Source organism: Gouania willdenowi, chromosome 13 (assembly GCF_900634775.1).
Source record: "Gouania willdenowi chromosome 13, fGouWil2.1, whole genome shotgun sequence".
NCBI lineage: Eukaryota > Metazoa > Chordata > Actinopteri > Blenniiformes > Gobiesocidae > Gouania > Gouania willdenowi.
The window spans coordinates 41,759,064-41,785,190 of record NC_041056.1 but is presented as its reverse complement, the minus strand read 5'-3'; the positions used below and the strand labels follow the sequence as shown (position 1 = coordinate 41,785,190).

At 36.6% G+C, this 26,127-nt stretch overlaps 1 protein-coding gene across 1 annotated transcript; it reads left to right on the top strand.

Annotated features, from left to right (window-relative positions):
• The first annotated feature begins 1,788 nt into the window (after nucleotides 1-1,788).
• On the top strand, nucleotides 1,789-25,254 carry LOC114474428 (galectin-9-like). The gene is made up of 8 exons (XM_028464742.1): nucleotides 1,789-1,906; nucleotides 5,261-5,349; nucleotides 7,205-7,409; nucleotides 8,171-8,290; nucleotides 8,391-8,549; nucleotides 11,466-11,554; nucleotides 24,739-24,895; nucleotides 24,965-25,254. The coding sequence occupies exons 1-8, from the start codon at nucleotides 1,868-1,870 to the stop codon at nucleotides 25,109-25,111; spliced, it is 1,005 nt and encodes a 334-aa protein (XP_028320543.1). The 5' UTR covers nucleotides 1,789-1,867; the 3' UTR covers nucleotides 25,112-25,254.
• The last annotated feature ends 873 nt before the right edge of the window (nucleotides 25,255-26,127 follow it).

Genomic DNA, 26,127 nt, shown 5'->3' with positions numbered 1-26,127 from the left:
AACAGATTTACAGCAATATTTGTGAAGTTTGTGATATTTGTCTCGCGAGAAAATGTAAAGTCAAAGTTTAATCTAAATGTTTAATCAAATTGTTAAATCTAAATCTAAACGTTAAATCTAAAGGTTAAATATTTCAATTAGCGTTTAAGATTTAACATTTTTAAATATGAAATCTAAATCTAAATGTTAAATTTAAATGTTAGATATTTAGATTTAACATTTATGATTAAACATTTTAAATATTAAATCAAAACGTTAAATATTTTGATTAAAAAAAATTAGATTTAACATTTTAAATATTAAATCTAAATCCATCTATCCATCCATTTTCTGACCCGCTTGTTCCTGTTTTTCAGGGTCACAGGAGTCTACCAGTGCTTACAGTATATCCGGCTCACACTAGGCGCTTGGCAGGGGTACACCCTGGACAGGGCGCCGGTCCATCACAGGGCAACACACAGACAGACTAACAACCATTCACATATATTCACTCCTATGGACAATTTGGAGACTAGAGTCAACCTATCAGTCATGTTTCTGGAATTTTTTTGTTTTTGAAGGCGGAGTACCCTGAGGAAACCCACGCAGCACGGGGAGAACATGCAAACTCCACACAGAAAGGACCCAAGTTTCCTCCCCAGAGCTTGAACCCAAGACCTTCTTGCTGTGAGGCGGACGTACATGCTAACCACTAAGCCACTGTACGTGAATCTCAATGTAAACATTAAGTCTAAAAGTTAAATACTTAGATTTTGACTTTTTTACTTTCTGTGTGGAGTTTGCAAGTTCTATCTCTGTGCTGTGTGGGTTTCCTCTTGGTACCCCGGCTTCAAAAACAAAAACAATCCAAAAACATGACTTTTAGATAGATTGGAGTTCCTATATTTCCCGTAGAAGTGAATGTGAGTGTGAGAAGTTGTCTGTGTCTGTGTGTTGTCCTGCAATAGACTGGCACCCTGTCCAGGGTGTACCCCCGCCTCACGCCCATTGAGAGCTGGAGATAGGCACCAGCAGACCCCCGCCACCCTGAAAGAAGGAGCAAGTGGGTCATGAAATGGATGTATAGATGGATTTTGATGTAACATTTATTATTTTGATTTAACATTTAGATTTAGATTTAACATTTAGATTTAACATTTAGATTTATGTTTAATAATAAACATTTAGATTTAGATTTAATATTTAACAATTTGATTCAATATTTAACATTTAACATATAGATTTAGATTTATTATTTAACATTTAGATTTAACATTGACATTATGTTTTTAAAAGGAAAAAAAAATCACAAATTTCACAAACATGGCTGTATAACTGGTCAAAAGCTATGAAAAAAAAATGCACATACGTTTTTTAAACATGGTTTATTCTCATGAAAATATAATGTCAATGTTGAACTGAAATGTAAATGGTGAATATTAAATCTAAATGTATAATTCTCACTTTTTTCTCAGAACATCAATAATAATAATAATAATAATAATAATAATAATAATAATAATAATAATAATAATAATAATAATAATAATAATAATAATAAATTGGACCTTGTTCTCCTCTTCTGTATTAGTGCCAAAATTAATTTGAACAAAAATTAATAAGATATGTGGATTGACATAAGAAGCAAAGGAAGGAATCGAGTCAATCTGCTGGTTCTCTTAGAATAACGCAAATACAAATGTAAACCCGTTTACCTGCTTTTAAATACGCTTTTGTGCGCGGTGATTCAGCCAACCTGGCAACGCAAAGCTGCAGTTTTTTCCCTGTTTCTCTGTAAACGGTGCTGTTTTTAAGTCCCGCCCACTTTGGGAAACTGAAACCAGATATAAAGTCAGAGTTTCCACATCGTCAGCGATAATAACTGATCATGATGGCTCTGAACACACAGACACCTTTCTACAACCCGGTAAGTTACACACACCGTTACACACACTGGAAAATTGAGAAATGTAAGGCTTTCCAGTCACTGGCAGAATTACATTAAATGATTGTGTTACATAAACCATGACACAGCGTTGATGTGGTTGATGATGATAAATTGTTAATCATTGCAGTTGTATAATTCTTATAATGAGACAGTTTTAAACGTGTATCACAGAGTTGTCTCTGACTAATTAACTAAGTGAGTTCAAATCTTCTTCTTTTTAATCTTTTAATCCTCGGAAGTGCCTCAAATTGCCTTGCCCCGTTAACAGGATTCAGGAAGTCAGAATTCTGACTTTAAGTTCATAAGTCAGACTTTTTTTTTACTCTTTTGAATTCTTTGGCTTCTTTTTTTTTTTTTTTTTTTTTTACAGTGGCCTCTTCCGTATTAGTATCTACATTAATTTAAACAAATATAAATAAAATTTGAGGACTGACTTGGCAAGCCAAACTGTTGGTTCTCTAAAAATAATAAATGTAAACCCGTTTACCCGCGTTAAAACACCATTTTACACACATCGTTACTACAGCGTTACTACAGCGTTACTACAGCGTTACACACATCGTTACTACAGCGTTACTACAGCTTTACTACAGCGTTACTACAGTGTTACTACAGCGTTACACACATCGTTACTACAGCGTTACTACAGCTTTACTACAGCGTTACTACAGTGTTACTACAGCGTTACACACATCGTTACTACAGCGTTACTACAGCTTTACTACAGCGTTACTACAGTGTTACTACAGCGTTACACACATCGTTACTACAGCGTTACTACAGCTTTACTACAGAGTTACGACAGTGTTACTACAGTGTTATTACAGCGTTACACACATCGTTACTACAGCGTTACTACAGCATTACTACAGTGTTTCTACAGTGTTACTACAGCGTTACACACATCGTTACTACAGCGTTACTACAGCGTTACTACAGTGTTACTACAGTGTTACTACAGCGTTACACACATCGTTACTACAGCATTACTACAGCTTTACTACAGCGTTACTACAGTGTTACTACAGTGTTACTACAGCGTTACACACATCGTTACTACAGCGTTACTACAGCGTTACTACAGCTTTACTACAGCGTTACTACAGTGTTACTACAGCGTTACACACATCGTTACTACAGCGTTACACACATCGTTACTACAGCGTTACTACAGTGTTACTACAGCGTTACTACAGTGTTACTACAGTGTTACTACAGCGTTACTACAGCGTTACTGCCAAACTCTACCAGAAAAGAGAGAGATTTAAGGCTTTCCAGTCACTGGCAGAATCAAATTAATAAAGAATGACACAGCGTTAATGCTTTAAGTAGCAGAAAGTTCAGGTGTAAAATGCGCTTCTACATGTTTAAGGGAATGTTTTCTAAATTTCGAAATGCAGAAATGGGCAACAGGTGGTGCGGGGGCCACATGTGGCCCTCGTTCTAATTTTGAGTAGCCCCCGCAAAGTAAACAAACAAATCACTCAAAAAAAAAAGAAAACATTAAAAAATACCAAAATATACTCAAAAGTCAATAAAAACATCAGAAACATGTATCAAACGACAACAGAAATACACAAAAATAACCAAAACTCAGACAAGTGGCTATGACACAGGGTGTGTTGTGTTTCACTGTGTGTTTTTATTAAAGTGGCGTTCCAGGCTGCAGCCCCCAGACTCTGGAATGGTCTGCCCCAGTCTCTCCGGGAGATGAACTGCGTGGACACTTTTAAAAAACATTTGAAGACTTCGCTTTTCAAAAATGCTTTTAGTTAACAAGATTTTATTTTCAATTTTTACTGCCCTTTTATGATGCTACACATGTGATGTAAATGTATGTTTATTGTTTCTGTGTACAGCACTTTGTGATTTTATCTGCGAAAAGCGCTTTATAAATAAATAAATAAAATACTTACTAAAGTAATGATTAAGTAATTAGTCATAATTAAATCTTTAGATGCTTAAAGTAATTTAATGTAATAATCACTGAACTATTCCAAATAAAAATAAACATTTGACGCAATAATACGCTTTAGAGACATTTTAGTTTAGGAAATGTATATATCGGACTTACTTTCTAATTACTTTAAAAAATAAATAAAGAATGCAAAGAGGGCGGGTTTTTAGCCTAAAATATTCAGTTAACAAATACAAATTAAGAATAATAATTTGTATAATTGGACCAATTGTGTTCTCGGATATTTTTACTGTTACCCTGGGGCTCCTTTGGACACCCTGGCAGGCCAGGTTTTGTCCGCGGGCCAAATGTTGTACACCCCTGTTCTTGTGAAGCACAGTAGTTTCAGTCCTTTGATTGATTGTCTCCAAATGAACCCGATTCCATTTCAGATTTTACCCATTTGTATTTTCATGGACATTTCAGTGGCCCTAAATTTGTAAAACTATCTGTTTGTTTTAACAAATTATGTATGAAGCTCAGTTTTATCTTTTTATTATCTGTCCTGTTGAAATAGAACGCCAAATGTGTGGAGGACCAAACCTGCCAAAATTAGAATTAAATGAATAAATAAATAAACGTGAAAATAAAGCAAAATTGAAAATTAAATACAAATAAATAAATATAAGTGGGGAAAAAATACAGAAGTAAAAATTTAAATACACAATATAAATTTGTCATTAAATAAATGAATACAAAAGAAATGCAAAAATTAAATATATTGTTAAAAATGTAATATGTATTGATAAATAAAAGTGGAAATAAAAAGGAAATACAAATATGATACTTTTATTCATTCCATGGGGATCCACCAATAGGCCAACAGTAATAAGAAATTAATATTAATATTTGTTATTTTTCACATTTATTTATTTTTGATTTTGGTAGGTTTGGTCCTTCATACAAATGATGCCATGTTTAAAAAAACTTCTGTTAATTGTTTTGTCACAATAAGAAACTGAACGAACCTTAGGTTCCTCTCGTAACCTCGGTTCTATGACTAATATTTTGTGAGATGTCTCACTATGGGATGTGACGTCTGTCTACAATCCTCAGAAGCACTCTATTTCACTATGCCAATCCTGATTGGCCGGTGAAGCGTGACAGTCGGCTGGGAGGACTCTCACTAGCCAATCAGGATTGGTATAGTGACATAGAGTGCTTCTGTGGATTGTAGACATATCCTATAGACATCTCATGAAATATTGTGAAATTGAACTTTGATTAATGACACACACTCTGCTACGATGTGTCGTTATAATTACATGTTAAAAACAGAGTGAGTGCTCCATAAACTGTCCACATGCTCACCTGGCTGCAGGTAGTCAGTTTATTGATTAGCACTCAGAATGATTATTAGTCCTGACTTTTTCCAGATAATTCCCTTCACTGGATCCATCCATGGAGGTCTGCTGGAGGGGAAGAGCATCAGTATCAGTGGACGAGTGTTACCTGGAGCTGACAGGTCTGTTCTCTGTGTTCTGTGTCTGCAGAATAAAAAATATATATATCAAAGTTTTTAAAGGGATCCTTCACTGTTTTTACAATTGTGTCCAAAAACTTATAAATGTCCTTATTAGTAGATCTATGTCCAAAAAACTCTTTATTAAGCACCATATTCAATTAATGGACTTCTTAAAATGGGACTAGTTCACAGTTTTAGAGCCTGTGTTCCTCCATCTCACATGATTGATGATGTCACAAGGCCCCACTGCCTGTAAACATCCTATTGTTTTCAGCCTGATTTTTTGATCATTTAGTCAAAATGACAACTTGTGCTGCTTTTGGTTGCTCTAAACAACCAGGAAAACGTTAAAGATGTGTGTCTTCACAAGAGCATCAGCTGTGCACTGTTCAAAGGAGAGTTATGCTGCGTTTGATTGCACTTGGAACCCGGAAAGATCCGGGTCATCAAGGTAAATGCGTTTCATTCAGTGAGCCATAAAAACATGACTGCCCACAGTATGCTGAGGTTTGTTTTGATATTTTTGGAGGAGCAAAAATACCTGCTGAGGTAATATACTGTATATTGGCTCCTTGAAAATGCCATTACAAAGTTATTCTACACTTTTAGTAACACAAATGAAAAAATAGTCGACGCATAAATGTAAAATTTGAGAAGAAAGTGACTGTTTACATCTAACGGTGTACCTTTGATAAGACGTGATTCCGATCGACTCGGGCTGTTTGGATCCTAACAGAATTACAGAGTCGGGATCCTGAGCTCAAGAGCTATTTTATTGCACTTTTTTGTTCTGTCAGGTTTATCCAGGTGTACAATCGAACGCACCATAAAGATCCCTGAAGAGAGCTCTTCTTCTCTGCTTCACTGTCTAATACCAAACCACAGAGTTGAAACTGTCGCCCCCTGCAGTCACAGATTTTCTTTGGGCCACAACTGTTTTTCTCCTCTGTCTGTAAACAAAAGAGGTTTACATCGACATCTTTAACTTTTCCTGATTATTTTAGAGCAACGTAAAGCAGCACAAGTTGTCATTTTGACTGAAAAAGCTATTAAATCTATCTATAAAGCAAAAAACGTCTGCGAGCCTGTGCGTGCATGCGTATGTGTGTGTGGAGCGAATATCTCCCCGACGCGGTATCAGTTCGACCTGAAACTTTGTCACACACACACACACACACACACACACACACACACACACACACACACACACACACACCACACACACACACACACACAACCCACACACACACACACACCCCACACACACACACACACACACACACACAGTGTTTATAATAACAAATAAAAATATACTAAATTCGTAAAATAAAACAAAAAACTAAACAATATTTATACAAAAAGTACACAAAACAACAACAGAAATGCACAAAAATATACAAAAAGGGTCCAAAAACACATATATTACAGACAAATACACCAAACAACACATATATGAAAATGACTCAAAACTACACAAAAAAAGATACAAAATACACAAAATGACTCCAGAATCACTACAATGGCAACAAAAAACTACAATTGAAAACAATGGATGTTTACAGGCACTGGGGCCTTGTGACATCATCAATCGCACGATTTCAAGGAGGAATAAAGGTTCTAAAACTATAAAGTAGTCCCATTTTAAAATGAAATCAAATAAATATGGTGCATAATAATGTGTTAAGTTAGGCATAAATCTACTAATAAGGACATTTAGAAAGTTTTTGGGCACATTTGTAAAAACAGTGGAGGGTCCCTTTAAAACCGTCCCAGCTTTACTTTACAGTGAAATAACATCAGTTAAAGATGATCCTTGTCACTTTAATGGCTGATGTTTTCTTTTTGCTTTCTCCAGGTTTAATGTGAATTTACAGTGTGGCTCCAGAGCCAACGCAGACATCGCTCTTCATATCAATCCACGCTATGAATGCTCCACGTATGTGGTGACCAACAGCTTCCAGCGTGGCAGGTGGGGCAAGGAGGAGAGGAAAACCAACTCACCTTTCCACCCAGGCTCCGCCTTCAGCCTGGTCATCACCGTCTCCCGTGAGACCTACCAGGTAATGGAACGACGCATTTTAAAAATCCTGTTCATTTAATGGTATCAACATGTTGCTTCTTTGTTTATGAGATAAATTTTAATCTAATAACTTGACAAATTACAGAGATGATATTTGGTGCAACTGTGGCTAGCATGGGCTAACAACATGAAAGGCTAAAAGCTCATTTTAGAATTAAGTTACTTAGCACCATTTTATTCAAGAAAAGGGAAACTATATAATTATTGTTAGGTCTAAAGAGGTTAAAAGAGTATATACACAACATGCCAGAAAGATACACAAAATTACTCCAACAACAAAAATACACAGAAATAACTCCAAAAACACAGTATGACCACAAAAATGCACAAAATTGCTCACACGATACAAACCCACACACAATGAAAGAAAAAATATATACAAAAGAACAGCAAAAACACACAAAATGTGAGAAAAATACAATATGACAACAAAAAAAAGCACAACTTGATGGAAAAAGTACAAAACAACTGCAAAAAATATAGAAAATAAGAGAAAAATATACAAAATGACAACACAAATACACAAAATGACTCTCGACAACAAAAACACACAATGATTCCAAGAAAAAAATAAAACACCAACACACAAAATGAAATAAAATATGCGGAAATAAAGCAAAATTGCAACAAACACACACAAATCCATTGTAGTTTCCTGTATTAATGCTCAGATTAAAGCTCAGATTGAGCATTAATACAGACCCATTAATGTTGATGAAGCTCCATCTTTTCTCTCCTTAGCTGACTGTGAATGGATCCTACTTCATGGATTATCGACATCGAATCCCATTTCATCAAGTGGACACCATCTCAGTTGGAGGGAAAGTTGAGGTCTCCAACATTTACTTCAACAATCCAGTGGTAACAGGAAAAATAACACAAAGAGGAAAATCTGTGTCCCACTTACGGTGGCACTAATGAACCTGCTTTTTTTCTCTTTGGTGTTTATTCTCTAATACAGCCGACGTGTCCACAGATAGCATTCCCAAACCAGAGCTGCTTTCCCCCTCACCCTGCATTCCCGGCCCAACCAGGGTTCCCGGCCCAACCAGGGTTCCCGGCCCATCCAGGGTTCCCGGCCCATCCAGGGTTCCCGGCCCAACCTGGATGTCCTCCTACAGTGAGTGTCTGTCTGGGTGTATTTGCATAAACTGCTTCCACATCTGTGATGGTTTGAAGGGCTTAAATGCTGCAACTAATTTTTTTTTCTTCTACAATTATTGGCCAAAACCGAAAAACAAAGGCCAAAAAACGAAAGACATTATTGTGCAAATTATTAGTAGAATCAAATGTATGGCTATGTGAATGTGTATTAACCTCACTTTTAAAACATTGTAATTGTTGATCGCCTGTTTTTAACCCTTATGGGATTACCAGGATCAGCTCTGTTTAAAAGGTCTTGAACAAAGTCGTAATAGCTAACCTGCAGGTTGTAGAGGTAATGGGGTTTAAACCAATCACAGTCATCCTTTTACTTAAATCAAGTCCATAAAATAAAAGAATTAATAATATCTTGTTTGAAAAAAAAGGTTAAGAAATGTTTAATTATAATTTGTTTTCCTAATCACATATTTAATAATAAATTAAAGAGGTTTACTGTTCAGACTAAACACTAGTATCAGCAGAAAAAACTATTTGAATGCTGGTACGTCACTAACTCACTGATGAGTGCAGTGATAAACATGCTTTCAACCTACAACCTATTATTAATTCATACCTATTTGAATCACAGACTGTTGGATAACAAACACATTTGCATGTGATTAGAAATAAAAGACTGGGCAAATCAGAATCAATAGTCCTTTATTTATCCCAGGGAGAAATGACTTACGATACAGTAGTGATGTCACTCCTCTCTCTGTCCGTGTACAAACCGAGACTCAGCTGTTTCTGTTTGGGGGGTCCCTCCCTCCCTCCGTGTATCTCCGTCATGCTTTAAAGGGGACATATCATGCTAAATACACATTTTTAGCCCTTAAATGCATTTTGTTGTATATTTAAAGTGTTTAGAAGTACAGAAAAGTTTAAATTAGTCTCTTCAGGTGCTCCGTAGATATCTTTATATTCTGTTTTGGTCATATTTTTCAATCTGTTTCGATTTTTCTATTCTCTATAACATTTTTTGAACAATAACGTCACAGTATTTGCATCGGAACTGCCAAATTAGGACATCAACTCCAGGTCCAACACTTCGAGCAATCTGCCATTTTTATTTCTCGCTTTTATTTTGTAGTCCAAGCTCCAGGATGCAGAAGTTACGAGAGGATAAGTCAAACTGTTCGGTTGTTGGATGTAGTAACCCACACACTTCATTACAACGTCTCCCAGCATCAGAACCTTTTCAAAGTGCCTGGTTGAGTTTTATTTTTTACAGAAATGTACCCACATCTGTGGGTAAGGTCATTTTTGTGTGCGTGAAGCACTTCAAGGACGACTGCTTCATCAACCTCCACCAGTATAAAGAAGGATTTACAGAAAGACTTTGTCTGATTGAGGGTTCAATTCCTTCTATCTTTGGAGACGATGAACAGAGCACTTCGGTAAACTGTAAATAACGCGAAAAAGTGTGATGATAAGACGTCCCTGTCATTGTTTTGTTAGCATTAGCAGTTGTACCGTCTTCATATGTTAGCGCTGTGTGCTCGTTTTAGATCCTTGATGATATGGCCTACGTGATTTAATTTAAGTCTAAAGTTTTCATTAGTCATTTCATTTTGCCATTTTTGTCTTTGAAAAGACTGTATTAAAATGCATTTCATGACGTTAGCTTGGCGCTAGCGTTAGCTCGGTGCTTGTGTTAGCTCACTTGTTAGGGTTCTGCAGGTTCATCATCTTCATTTTCATCTCGCTCCACCGGGTCCGACTCTGGCTGGAACGTGTAAGGCTGGATGGACAAGTCTAACGTTGTTGACATTTTGTAAATAACCTCTGAATAAAAAGTTTCTGCACCGCTACATAACCGTATCTCTTCTATCAAACTACAAAAATGGCCGAACAGGGTGGAGTTGAACTGAGTGTCACCTCTGCAGCCTGGAGAGGGGGCGGGGTATGAAGTGTCTCATTTGCATTTAAAGAGGCCACACCAAAGTGAGTTGCTCTCAGAAGCACATCAGAAAAGGGTAGAAAAGGGGTGGAGCTATAATAATGAGGAATTCAGACCCAAGCATTGCAGTTGCGCTTTATATAGACCACAACTGTATGATTTATATGTAAAAAGGAAGGATTTAAAACCATAATATGTCCCCTTTAATGACTGAGAACTGAACTTCAGAGTTTACACTTAAAGTGTTTCACTCGTATGTTTTTGGTGAAAAGTTCTGAATCTTTAGAATGTTTAGGTCGTGTTGAGCTTCTTCAGTTTTTTCCTCTTTTCTCCATCCTTCTTCTTCGCTGTTTACTTGCACAAAGTAGGTGGCGCAACACTGTCCCTGGCAGTCAATGTAAGGTACTGCAGCAGAAAGAAAGCAGGCTGGATTTTATCATTAATTTACAAGATTAAACGATGCGTCGATGACACAAAATCCGTGTCGACTAATTTTTGTAGTCGACATCTATTATATCGACTAATCATTGCAGCTTTAATAGATATAGTCACAGTTCTGTAAAATGTGTCCTAAAGGAAGCATATAAAGGCTAAACAGAAGAGGTCCAAGAACAGAGCCCTGAGGAACCCCACAGGACATTGGTAATCTGTCACAATTGAAGTTACCAATGCATACAAAATAACTTCACTCCTCCAAGTACAACTTAAACCATTGCAGAACTTTTCCATTTAGTCCAACCCACGTTTGCAAGATCTATGACACCGCATTTTCTGCTTCAGTGTTAAATGCAGCTCTAAGATCAATAGAATGAGAACTGATTCTTTTCCTAAATCAGTTTTGCTAATTTGTTTTGAACTTATTTGCCCTCCATGGACCCAATCACACATTTTTTTCAAAGGGAAAGGAAAATAACTCTTTCCTGTGTGTGTTTTATTATGACTGTATTAAAAATGACAGTGATTTTCATCTCTACGTTGTGTGTTTGTGTTAAGATTGTGCCGTACAGGAACTCCATCTTTGGAGGACTCGCTGCAGGCAGGACTATCGTCATCCAGGGAACTGTGCACCCCAACGCCACAAGGTGGGATTTTGTTTTATAACCCTTTTTAATGGGAGCAAATTCACAGGTAACAATAAAGTACAGTATAATGCAGAAAAATAGAACTTCCTTTTTGTTTTTAGTTTTTCCCCCCAAAGCCCCCCCTCCCCCCACCCATCCCTCCCTTCCTCCCTCCTGTATCACCCATGGGAAAGAAGTTATCAGTGCATAACGGTCAAGTGCATATCAGTAATACAAAATACATTTAAACAATGATGTCACTGTGTAAGGAGAGCTTTACATGAAACTAGTAGTTTGTGTGAAAAAAACAGGCTCATTGAGCCCCTCTGTTGGTCCTGTAGCCTTTAGCAGATTTCCAGAATGCACCACGACCGAACAAAAAGAACCAATCCTTTATGTAAATAGATGCACTGATGTCTCTGGTGCCGCCAGAGTACTAATGTATTACTCATACTAACATACTACTCATACTAACGTACTACTCATACTTACGTACTACTCATCCTAACGTACTACTCATACTAATGTACTACTCATACTAACATACTACTCACACTAACGTACTACTCAAACTAACGTACTACTCATACTAATGTACTACTCATACTAACGTACTACTCACACTAACGTACTACTCACACTAACGTACTACTCACACTAACGTACTACTCATACTAACACTAACGTACTACTCACACTAACATACTACTCATACTAACGTACTACTCATCCGAACGTACTACTCATACTAACGTACTACTCTTCCGAACGTACTACTCAAACTAACGTACTACTCACACTAACGTACTACTCAAACTAACGTACTACTCACACAAACGTACTACTCATACTAACGTACGACTCATCCTAACGTACGACTCATACTAACGTACTACTCATACTTACGTACTACTCTTCCTAACGTACTACTCATACTAACATACTACTCATACAAACATACTCCTCAAACTAACGTACTACTCACACTAACGTACTACTCATACTAACGTACTACTCATACTTACGTACTACTCTTCCTAACGTACTACTCACACTAACGTACTACTCATACTTACGTACTACTCTTCCTAACGTACTACTCATACTAACATACTACTCATACAAACATACTCCTCAAACTAACGTACTACTCACACTAACGTACTACTCATACTAACGTACTACTCATACTTACGTACTACTCTTCCTAACGTACTACTCACACTAACGTACTACTCATACTAACGTACTACTCATCCTAACGTACTACTCATACTAACGTACTACTCATACTTACGTACTACTCTTCCTAACGTACTACTCATACTAACGTACTACTCTTCCTAACGTACTACTCATACTAACGTACTACTCAAACAAACGTACTACTCACACTAACGTACTATTCATACTAACACTACTCATACTTACGTACTACTCTTCCTAACGTACTACTCATACTAATGTACTACTCATACTAACGCACTACTCACACTAACGTACTACTCATACTAACGTACTACTCATACTAACGTACTACTCATACTAAGTACTACTCATACTAACATACTTCTCATACTTACGTACTACTCATCCTAACGTACTACTCAAACTAACATACTACTCACACTAACGTACTATTCATACTAACATACTACTCATACTTACGTACTACTCTTCCTAACGTACTACTCATACTTATGTACTACTCATCATAACGTATTACTCATACTAACGTACTACTCACACTAACGTACTACTCATACTAACGTACTACTCATACTAACTTACTTCTCATACTTACGTACTACTCATCTTAACGTACTACTCATACTTACGTACTACTCTTCCTAACGTACTACTCATACTAACGTATTACTCATCCTAACGTACTACTCATACTAACGTACTACTCATACTTACGTACTACTCTTCCTAACGTACTACTCATACTAACGTACTACTCACACTAACGTACTACTCATACTAACGTACTACTCAAAATAACGTACTACTCACACTAACGTACTATTCATACATACTACTCTTCCTAACGTACTACTCATACTAACGTACTACTCAAACAAACGTACTACTCACACTAACGTACTATTCATACTAACACTACTCATACTTACGTACTACTCTTCCTAACGTACTACTCATACTAATGTACTACTCATACTAACGCACTACTCACACTAACGTACTACTCATACTAACGTACTACTCATACTAACGTACTACTCATACTAAGTACTACTCATACTAACATACTTCTCATACTTACGTACTACTCATCCTAACGTACTACTCAAACTAACATACTACTCACACTAACGTACTATTCATACTAACATACTACTCATACTTACGTACTACTCATCTTAACGTACTACTCATACTTACGTACTACTCTTCCTAACGTACTACTCATACTAACGTACTACTCATACTAACTTACTTCTCATACTTACGTACTACTCATCTTAACGTACTACTCATACTTACGTACTACTCTTCCTAACGTACTACTCATACTAACGTATTACTCATCCTAACTTACTACTCATACTAACGTACTACTCATACTTACGTACTACTCTTCCTAACGTACTACTCATACTAACGTACTACTCACACTAACGTACTACTCATACTAACGTACTACTCAAACTAACGTACTACTCACACTAACGTACTATTCATACTAACATACTACTCATACTTACATACTACTCTTCCTAACGTACTACTCAAACTAATGTACAACTCATACTAACGTACTACTCACACTAACGTACTACTCATACTAACGTACTACTCATACTTATGTACTACTCACACTAACGAACTACTCATACTTGCGTACTACTCATCCTAACGTACTACTCACACTAACATACTACTCATACTAACGTACTACTCATCCGAACGTACTACTCATACTAACGTACTACTCATCCAAACGTACTACTCAAACTAACGTACTACTCACACTAACGTACTACTCAAACTAACGTACTACTCATCCTAACGTACTACTCAAACTAACGTACTACTCACACAAACGTACTACTCATACTAACGTACGACTCATCCTAACGTACTACTCATACTAACGTACTACTCATACTTACGTACTACTCTTCCTAACGTACTACTCATACTAACATACTACTCATACAAACATACTCCTCAAACTAACGTACTACTCACACTAACATACTACTCATACTAACGTACTACTCATCCGAACGTACTACTCATACTAACGTACTACTCATCCGAACGTACTACTCATACTAACGTACTACTCATCCGAACGTACTACTCAAACTAACGTACTACTCACACTAACGTACTACTCAAACTAACGTACTACTCACACAAACGTACTACTCATACTAACGTACGACTCATCCTAACGTACTACTCATACTAACGTACTACTCATACTTACGTACTACTCTTCCTAACGTACTACTCATACTAACATACTACTCATACAAACATACTCCTCAAACTAACGTACTACTCACACTAACGTACTACTCATACTAACGTACTACTCATACTTACGTACTACTCTTCCTAACGTACTACTCACACTAACGTACTACTCATACTTACGTACTACTCTTCCTAACGTACTACTCATACTAACATACTACTCATACAAACATACTCCTCAAACTAACGTACTACTCACACTAACGTACTACTCATACTAACGTACTACTCATACTTACGTACTACTCTTCCTAACGTACTACTCACACTAACGTACTACTCATACTAACGTACTACTCATCCTAACGTACTACTCAAACTAACATACTACTCATACTTACGTACTACTCTTCCTAACGTACTACTCATACTAACGTACTACTCTTCCTAACGTACTACTCATACTAACGTACTACTCAAACAAACGTACTACTCACACTAACGTACTATTCATACTAACACTACTCATACTTACGTACTACTCTTCCTAACGTGCTACTCATACTAATGTACTACTCATACTAACGTACTACTCACACTAACGTACTACTCATACTAACGTACTACTCATACTAAGTACTATTCATACTAACATACTACTCATACTTACGTACTACTCTTCCTAACGTACTACTCATACTTATGTACTACTCATCATAACGTACTACTCATACTAACATACTTCTCATACTTACGTACTACTCATCTTAACGTACTACTCATACTTACGTACTACTCTTCCTAACGTACTACTCATACTAACGTATTACTCATCCTAACGTACTACTCATACTAACGTACTACTCATACTTACGTACTACTCTTCCTAACGTACTACTCATACTAACGTACTACTCACACTAACGTACTACTCATACTAACGTACTACTCAAACTAACGTACTACTCACACTAACGTACTATTCATACTAACATACTACTCATACTTACGTACTACTCTTCCTAACGTACTACTCAAACTAATGTACAACTCATACTAACGTACTACTCACACTAACGTACTACTCATACTAATGTACTACTCATACTTATGTGCTACTCACACTAACGAACTACTCATACTTGCGTACTACTCATCCTAACGTACTACTCACACTAACGTACTACTCATACTAACGTACTACTCAAACTAACGTACTACTCATACTAACGTACTATTCATACTAACATACTACTCATACAAACATACTCCTCAAACTAACGTACTACTCACACTAACATACTACTCATACTAACGTACTACTCATCCGAACGTACTACTCATACTAACGTACTACTCATCCGAACGTACTACTCATACTAACGTACTACTCATCCGAACGTACTACTCAAACTAACGTACTACTCACACTAACGTACTACTCAAACTAACGTACTACTCACACAAACGTACTACTCATACTAACGTACGACTCATCCTAACGTACTATTCATACTAACGTACTACTCATACTTACGTACTACCCTTCCTAACGTACTACTCATACTAACATACTACTCATACAAACATACTCCTCAAAGTAACGTACTACTCATCTTAACGTACTACTCATACTTACCTACTACTGTTCCTAACGTACTACTCATACTAACGTATTACTCATCCTAACGTACTACTCATACTAACGTACTACTCATACTTACGTACTACTCTTCCTAACGTACTACTCATACTAACGTACTACTCACACTAACGTACTACTCATACTAACGTACTACTCAAACTAACGTACTACTCACACTAACGTACTATTCATACTAACGTACTACTCATACTTACGTACTACTCTTCCTAACGTACTACTCAAACTAATGTACAACTCATACTAACGTACTACTCACACTAACGTACTACTCATACTAACGTACTACTCACACTAACGTACTACTCATACTAACGTACTACTCATACTAACTTACTTCTCATAATTACGTACTACTCATCTTAACGTACTACTCATACTTACGTACTACTCTTCCTAACGTACTACTCATACTAACGTATTACTCATCCTAACGTACTACTCATACTAACCTACTACTCATACTTACGTACTACTCTTCCTAACGTACTACTCATACTAACGTACTACTCACACTAACGTACCACTCATACTAACGTACTACTCAAACAAACGTACTACTCACACTAACGTACTATTGATACTAACACTACTCATACTTACGTATTACTCTTCCTAACGTACTACTCATACTAATGTACTACTCATACTAACGCACTACTTACACTAACGTACTACTCATACTAACGTACTACTCATACTAACGTACTACTCATACTAAGTACTACTCATACTAACATACTTCTCATACTTACGTACTACTCATCCTAACGTACTACTCACACTAACATACTACTCACACTAACGTACTATTCATACTAACATACTACTCATACTTACGTACTAGTCTTCCTAACGTACTACTCATACTTATGTACTACTCATCATAACGTACTACTCATACTAACGTACTACTCACACTAACGTACTACTCATACTAACGTACTACTCATACTAACTTACTTCTCATACTTACGTACTACTCATCTTAACGTACTACTCATACTTACGTACTACTCTTCCTAACGTACTACTTATACTAACGTATTACTCATCCTAACGTACTACTCATACTAACGTACTACTCATACTTACGTACTACTCTTCCTAACGTACTACTCATACTAACGTACTACTCACACTAACGTACTACTCATACTAACGTACTACTCAAAATAACGTACTACTCACACTAACGTACTATTCATACTAACATACTCCTCATACTTACGTACTACTCTTCCTAACGTACTACTCAAACTAATGTACAACTCATACTAACGTACTACTCATACTAACGTACTACTCATACTAACGTACTACTCATACTTATGTACTACTCACACTAACGAACTACTCATACTTGCGTACTACTCATCCTAACGTACTACTCACACTAACATACTACTCATACTAACAAACTACTCATCCGAACGTACTACTCATACTAACGTACTACTCATCCGAACGTACTACTCAAACTAACGTACTACTCACACTAACGTACTACTCAAACTAACGTACTACTCAAACTAACGTACTACTCACACAAACGTACTACTCAAACTAACGTACGACTCATCCTAACGTACTACTCATACTAACATACTACTCATACTTACGTACTACTCTTCCTAACGTACTACTCATACTAACATACTACTCATACAAACATACTCCTCAAACTAACGTACTACTCACACTAACGTACTACTCATCCTAACGTACTACTCAAACTAACGTACTACTCACACAAACGTACTACTCAAACTAACGTACGACTCATCCTAACGTACTACTCATACTAACGTACTACTCATACTTACGTACTACTCTTCCTAACGTACTACTCATACTAACATACTACTCATACAAACATACTCCTCAAACTAACGTACTACTCACACTAACATACTACTCATACTAACGTACTACTCATACTTATGTACTACTCACACTTACGAACTACTCATACTTGCGTACTACTCATCCTAACGTACTACTCACACTAACATACTACTCATACTAACGTACTACTCATCCGAACGTACTACTCATACTAACGTACTACTCATCCAAACGTACTACTCAAACTAACGTACTACTCACACTAACGTACTACTCAAACTAACGTACTACTCATCCTAACGTACTACTCAAACTAACGTACTACTCACACAAACGTACTACTCATACTAACGTACGACTCATCCTAACGTACTACTCATACTAACGTACTACTCATACTTACGTACTACTCTTCCTAACGTACTACTCATACTAACATACTACTCATACAAACATACTCCTCAAACTAACGTACTACTCACACTAACATACTACTCATACTAACGTACTACTCATCCGAACGTACTACTCATACTAACGTACTACTCATCCGAACGTACTACTCATACTAACGTACTACTCATCCGAACGTACTACTCAAACTAACGTACTACTCACACTAACGTACTACTCAAACTAACGTACTACTCACACAAACGTACTACTCATACTAACGTACGACTCATCCTAACGTACTACTCATACTAACGTACTACTCATACTTACGTACTACTCTTCCTAACGTACTACTCATACTAACATACTACTCATACAAACATACTCCTCAAACTAACGTACTACTCAAACTAACGTACTACTCATACTAACGTACTACTCATACTTACGTACTACTCTTCCTAACGTACTACTCACACTAACGTACTACTCATACTTACGTACTACTCTTCCTAACGTACTACTCATACTAACATACTACTCATACAAACATACTCCTCAAACTAACGTACTACTCACACTAACGTACTACTCATACTAACGTACTACTCATACTTACGTACTACTCTTCCTAACGTACTACTCACACTAACGTACTACTCATACTAACGTACTACTCATCCTAACGTACTACTCAAACAAACATACTACTCATACTTACGTACTACTCTTCCTAACGTACTACTCATACTAACGTACTACTCTTCCTAACGTACTACTCATACTAACGTACTACTCAAACAAACGTACTACTCACACTAACGTACTATTCATACTAACACTACTCATACTTACGTACTACTCTTCCTAACGTGCTACTCATACTAATGTACTACTCATACTAACGTACTACTCACACTAACGTACTACTCATACTTACGTACTACTCATACTAACGTACTACTCATACTAAGTACTATTCATACTAACATACTACTCATACTTACGTACTACTCTTCCTAACGTACTACTCATACTTATGTACTACTCATCATAACGTACTACTCATACTAACATACTTCTCATACTTACGTACTACTCATCTTAACGTACTACTCATACTTACGTACTACTCTTCCTAACGTACTACTCATACTAACATATTACTCATCCTAACGTACTACTCATACTAACGTACTACTCATACTTACGTACTACTCTTCCTAACGTACTACTCATACTAACGTACTACTCACACTAACGTACTACTCATACTAACGTACTACTCAAACTAACGTACTACTCACACTAACGTACTATTCATACTAACATACTACTCATACTTACGTACTACTCTTCCTAACGTACTACTCAAACTAATGTACAACTCATACTAACGTACTACTCACACTAACGTACTACTCATACTAATGTACTACTCATACTTATGTGCTACTCACACTAACGAACTACTCATACTTGCGTACTACTCATCCTAACGTACTACTCACACTAACGTACTACTCATACTAACGTACTACTCAAACTAACGTACTACTCATACTAACGTACTATTCATACTAACATACTACTCATACAAACATACTCCTCAAACTAACGTACTACTCACACTAACATACTACTCATACTAACGTACTACTCATCCGAACGTACTACTCATACTAACGTACTACTCATCCGAACGTACTACTCATACTAACGTACTACTCATCCGAACGTACTACTCAAACTAACGTACTACTCACACTAACGTACTACTCAAACTAACGTACTACTCACACAAACGTACTACTCATACTAACGTACGACTCATCCTAACGTACTACTCATACTAACGTACTACTCATACTTACGTACTACTCTTCCTAACGTACTACTCATACTAACATACTACTCATACAAACATACTCCTCAAAGTAACGTACTACTCACACTAACGTACTACTCATACTAACGTACTACTCATACTTACGTACTACTCTTCCTAACGTACTACTCACACTAACGTACTACTCATACTTACGTACTACTCTTCCTAACGTACTACTCATACTAACATACTACTCATACAAACATACTCCTCAAACTAACGTACTACTCACACTAACGTACTACTCATACTAACGTACTACTCATACTTACGTACTACTCTTCCTAACGTACTACTCACACTAACGTACTACTCATACTAACGTACTACTCATCCTAACGTACTACTCATACTAACGTACTACTCATACTTACGTACTACTCTTCCTAACGTACTACTCATACTAACGTACTACTCTTCCTAACGTACTACTCATACTAACGTACTACTCAAACAAACGTACTACTCACACTAACGTACTATTCATACTAACACTACTCATACTTACGTACTACTCTTCCTAACGTGCTACTCATACTAATGTACTACTCATACTAACGTACTACTCATACTAAGTACTATTCATACTAACATACTACTCATACTTACGTACTACTCTTCCTAACGTACTACTCATACTTATGTACTACTCATCATAACGTACTACTCATACTAACGTACTACTCATACTAACATACTTCTCATACTTACGTACTACTCATCTTAACGTACTACTCATACTTACGTACTACTCTTCCTAACGTACTACTCATACTTATGTAATACTCATACTAACGTACTACTCACACTAACATACTACTCACACTAACGTACTACTCACACTAATGTACTACTCATCCTAGCGTACTACTCGTACTAACGTACTACTCATACTAACGTACTACTCATACTAACGTATTCCTCAAACTAACGTACTACTCACACTAACGTACTACTCATACTAACATACTACTCATACTTACGTACTATTCTTCCTAATGTACTACTCATACTTACGTACTACACATCCTAACGTACTACTTATACTAACGTACTACTCGTACTAACGTACTACTCATACTTACGTACTACTCATCCTAACGTACTACTCATCCTAACGTACTACTCATACTAACGTACTACTCACACTAACGTATCACTCACACTAAAGTACTACTCATACTAACGTACTACTCATACTTACGTACTACTCTTCCTAACGTACTACTCAAACTAACGTACTACTCACACTAAAGTACTACTCATACTAACATACTTCTCATACTTACGTACCACTCATCCTAACATACTACTCATACTTACGTACTACTCCTACTTATGTACTACTCACACTACCGTACTACTCATACTTGCGTACTACTCATCCTAACGTACTACTCACACTAACGTACTACTCATACTAACGTACTACTCAAACTAACATACTACTCATACTTACGTACTACTCATCCTAACGTACTACTCATACTAATGTACTACTCATACTAACGTAGTACTCACACTAATGTATTACTCATACTAACGTACTACTCATACTAACGTACTACTCACACTAACGTACTACTCACACTAAAACACTACTCACACTAATGTACTACTCATACTTACGTACTACTCATCCTAACGTACTACTCATACCTACGTACTACTCATACTTATGTACTACTCACACTAACGTACTACTCATACTTACGTACTACTCATCCTAACGTACTACTCATACTTACGTACTACTCATACTAACGTACTACTCATACTTACGTACTACTCATACTAACGTACTACTCTTACTTACGTACTACTCACACTAACGCACTACTCACACAAATGAGCACATGTTGATATTCTAGTTGATCACTTTCTCACTTCAAATGTTTTCAGAACTTTCAAAGTAAAGGTAGAGAATCAACAGAGATATTTAGTCTCAGTGTGATCAAGGTTTTTAACGCTGTCGGTTCCAAATGCATTTTGGGAAACTGTGAAGTAAAGTTCAGTGGGAATGCTCATCATCCTACTCATACTATAGTATATAGTAGACAGTATATACTCATTGAGTTTGTGGTGGATAGTACGGAGTGAGACATTTACAACACAGCCATTGACTTTAATGTAAACCTATCAGCTCCGTTGCCATGACTCAGCAGATACGCAGCAGTTCAGTGAAATTAGATCCAGTTAGTGGAAATTAGGGGTTAGACTGATCCCACAGTCACATGCAGATGTGTGCCAACACCTTCAGAAGATGTGAGAACAGGAAGTGAAAATGTAAACTCACAGGCAACATTCCCACCTTTCACAATTATCAACTTATTCCTGATATAAAGTTCAATTTTTATTACCGGCGTCTGCAGCGTGATCAATCATTCAGAGTTCGCTGTGTTCAAACTGTGAATAAAATCAAACAGGAAGTAATCCAACAACTGGCTAAATTATATTCCAAAGATTGTGTCTGATTTAAACTACAGTATTGTAGGATTAGCTGAACATTGATAAACAAAACGTCGATTAAAACAGTCTCTTTACAAAGTATTAGAAAAAATAACACTAAACACACGAAGAAAGTAATAAGAGCCAAAAAATGTAATACAAATTAAAAGAGCTTTAACTGCATTCGATATGGACCGGGAACTAAATGTAACTAAATGTAACGATGTAAAAATAATTATTTACATCGGTTGGTACTTCACCTGGAGCTGAACAATAAACACACTTTCAATAGCTGACACCAAAAAATTATTTTCTTTTTTGTTTTCTTTTGCTTTTTGTCACAGATTGTAAACAATATTTCTTTATTTCCTATATTTTTAATGACTGCACTTTTACATAGTTTTTTTTATGCAGATAATTGGTTTAGTTTAGTTTTTGCCATTTATTTTGAAATATGATCAATTAAATTAATATCAATAAAGTAGAAAATGTGTTATTTGTCAGGATTATTTGGGGGGAGGGTGCAGGTGGGACTTGAAACCTTTGTTTGAGAACCACTGGCTCCACCTCCGCTAAAAGATGGTGTAAAGAAGAATAAAAAAAGAAGAGCTGCTTAAAACTAAATCAAAGTGTGTAAGGTGTAACATTTTTCATAAATGAATATAAGTTAGTGTACAAAAATGTAGTAAAAAGCACTATCACTTTTAACATTTACACATACAACTGTAATAGATTTTTTTAAAGTTTAAAACAATATTATTTTATTTCTCTGTGTAAATGTTTCGCGTAAAGATGTTGATGTAACTCTTTTTTGTTTACCGAAAGAGGATAAAAGCAGTTTACTTGCTAACTTCAGTCACCAGGACGTGTCAGCGCACTGTTTTAGGGAGAGTTAAGGTCCCTTAGGAGAGCTTTTCCTCTCTGCTTCATTGTCTACTACCAAACCTCAGAGTTGGAACTGTCGCTCCATGCGGTCACAGAGTTTTTTGGGTCACAACTGTTTTTATCCTCATTCCGTAAAGAACATTTTACATTTTTATGATGTTTTTATGATACATCGTTAACTTTTCCTGATTATTTAGAGCAACCAAAAGCAGCACAAGTTGTCATTTAGACTGAAAAATCTGCTAAATGACCTAAAAATCTGCTAAATGACCTAAAAATCTACTAAATGATCTAAAAATCTACTAAGTGATCTAAAAATTAGGCTGGAGGAACACAGGCTCTAATACTGTAAAGTAGTCCCATTTTTAAAAGTTAATAAAACAAATATGGTGCATAATAATGTGTTTTGTTAGACGTAGATCTACTATTAAGTACATTTAAAAGGTTTTAGGCCACATTTGTAAAAACAGTGGAGGATCCTTTTTTTGTTTGTTTAATTCTGTTAAAATTATGATCCAATGATTCAAACCTTAAATATTATGAATGAAAAATGTTGTAAATACTTGTAAATATTATCAGATTGTATGAATAATTGTAAAAGCCTAGTTTTTTTCCTCGCAGGTTTCATGTAAATCTGAGCCATCAGTCGGGCGTGGCTCTGCACTACAACCCTCGCTTTAATGAAAACACTGTGGTGAGGAACACACAGCAGTCTGGTCAGTGGGGGAGCGAGGAGCGAGGGGGGCCCATGCCTTTCCACCGTGGACAGCCTTTCTCGGTACATAAACAATGGTTAGCTCATAGATGCTACAATCACATGCTAACGTGGTGGTGGTCTCTCTTTTAGCTGACCATAACCTGTGAGAAGCACTGCTTCACCATCGTGGTCAACGGGATGACATCACACTCCTTCAGGCACAGGTTCACCTCCCTTCAACAAGTCAACACGCTGGAGGTAGACGGAGACATCAGCCTGACCTCCGTCATCGTCTAGACCAATCACAATCATTGTTACTGAGCACAGCGTTAGGTTGGTTTATAGACCCAACACATTAACCTTAAACATTTCTATAAACATCCTCACTTCTTCTTTTTTTGCTATTATAACATTTTAAATAAAGCAAGTTTTGAAGATTTTATCGTTATATTGTAATTCTGCGTGTTCTTCTTCTTCTTCTGGGGAAATCCTGTTTCCCATGCGTGAACAATCACCAAACTTTGCACAAATCTCCAATTCCGTCCCACATACCTTATTTATTTCTTTATTTGACAGGGACAATGCAGACAGACATAGTTACAGCACAAAAAAAAGATGCAACTGATGCGACGCATACAGAGTGTATAGATAATGCTAATGCCAACTCCTGTCCCTGGTTGAGCTTTTCCCTAGATACAAAATGTATAAAAGTACAATGTTAAAAACATATTAACTTATTTACAACAGTGATCCTGCATTTATACATTCCCACATTCAGCTCACACAGATACACACACTAACACACTAACTCATCACATGCACTATTTACAACTTTGATTTGTTTTAAGCCACAACTTGAGCCTGGACGTGAACAATTTAAACTGTGTGATGCATGTGAGATCAGTAGGCAGTGAGTTCTACAGTTTGGCCTGTTTGATGGAAAAAGCACACTGACTAAATGTGTTCTACGGCTGGGGATCGTCCAGTTATTGCTGGAGGTGCTACTGGTGCTGCTTTGTCTCTGTAAACATGAACTTAGTGGCTCTGGTGGAAGGTTATTGATGCATTTGAATATTAGTTTAAGAGATATAATTTATTGAAGCTTTCAAAACTTAACAAATTATATTTCTTGAGTATATTACAGTGGTGGTAGTAGATTGGTTCTTTGTCCATAATTTTTATTGCTTGGTTGTAAAATGAACCAATGCCCTCTGTAGCTGAGGGAGCTGCTTGGCTCCATGATGTCATCATGTATGATACTGTATGTGGGACATCATCACATGCAGGTACAGCAGGGCTGTTCTATTTGGGAT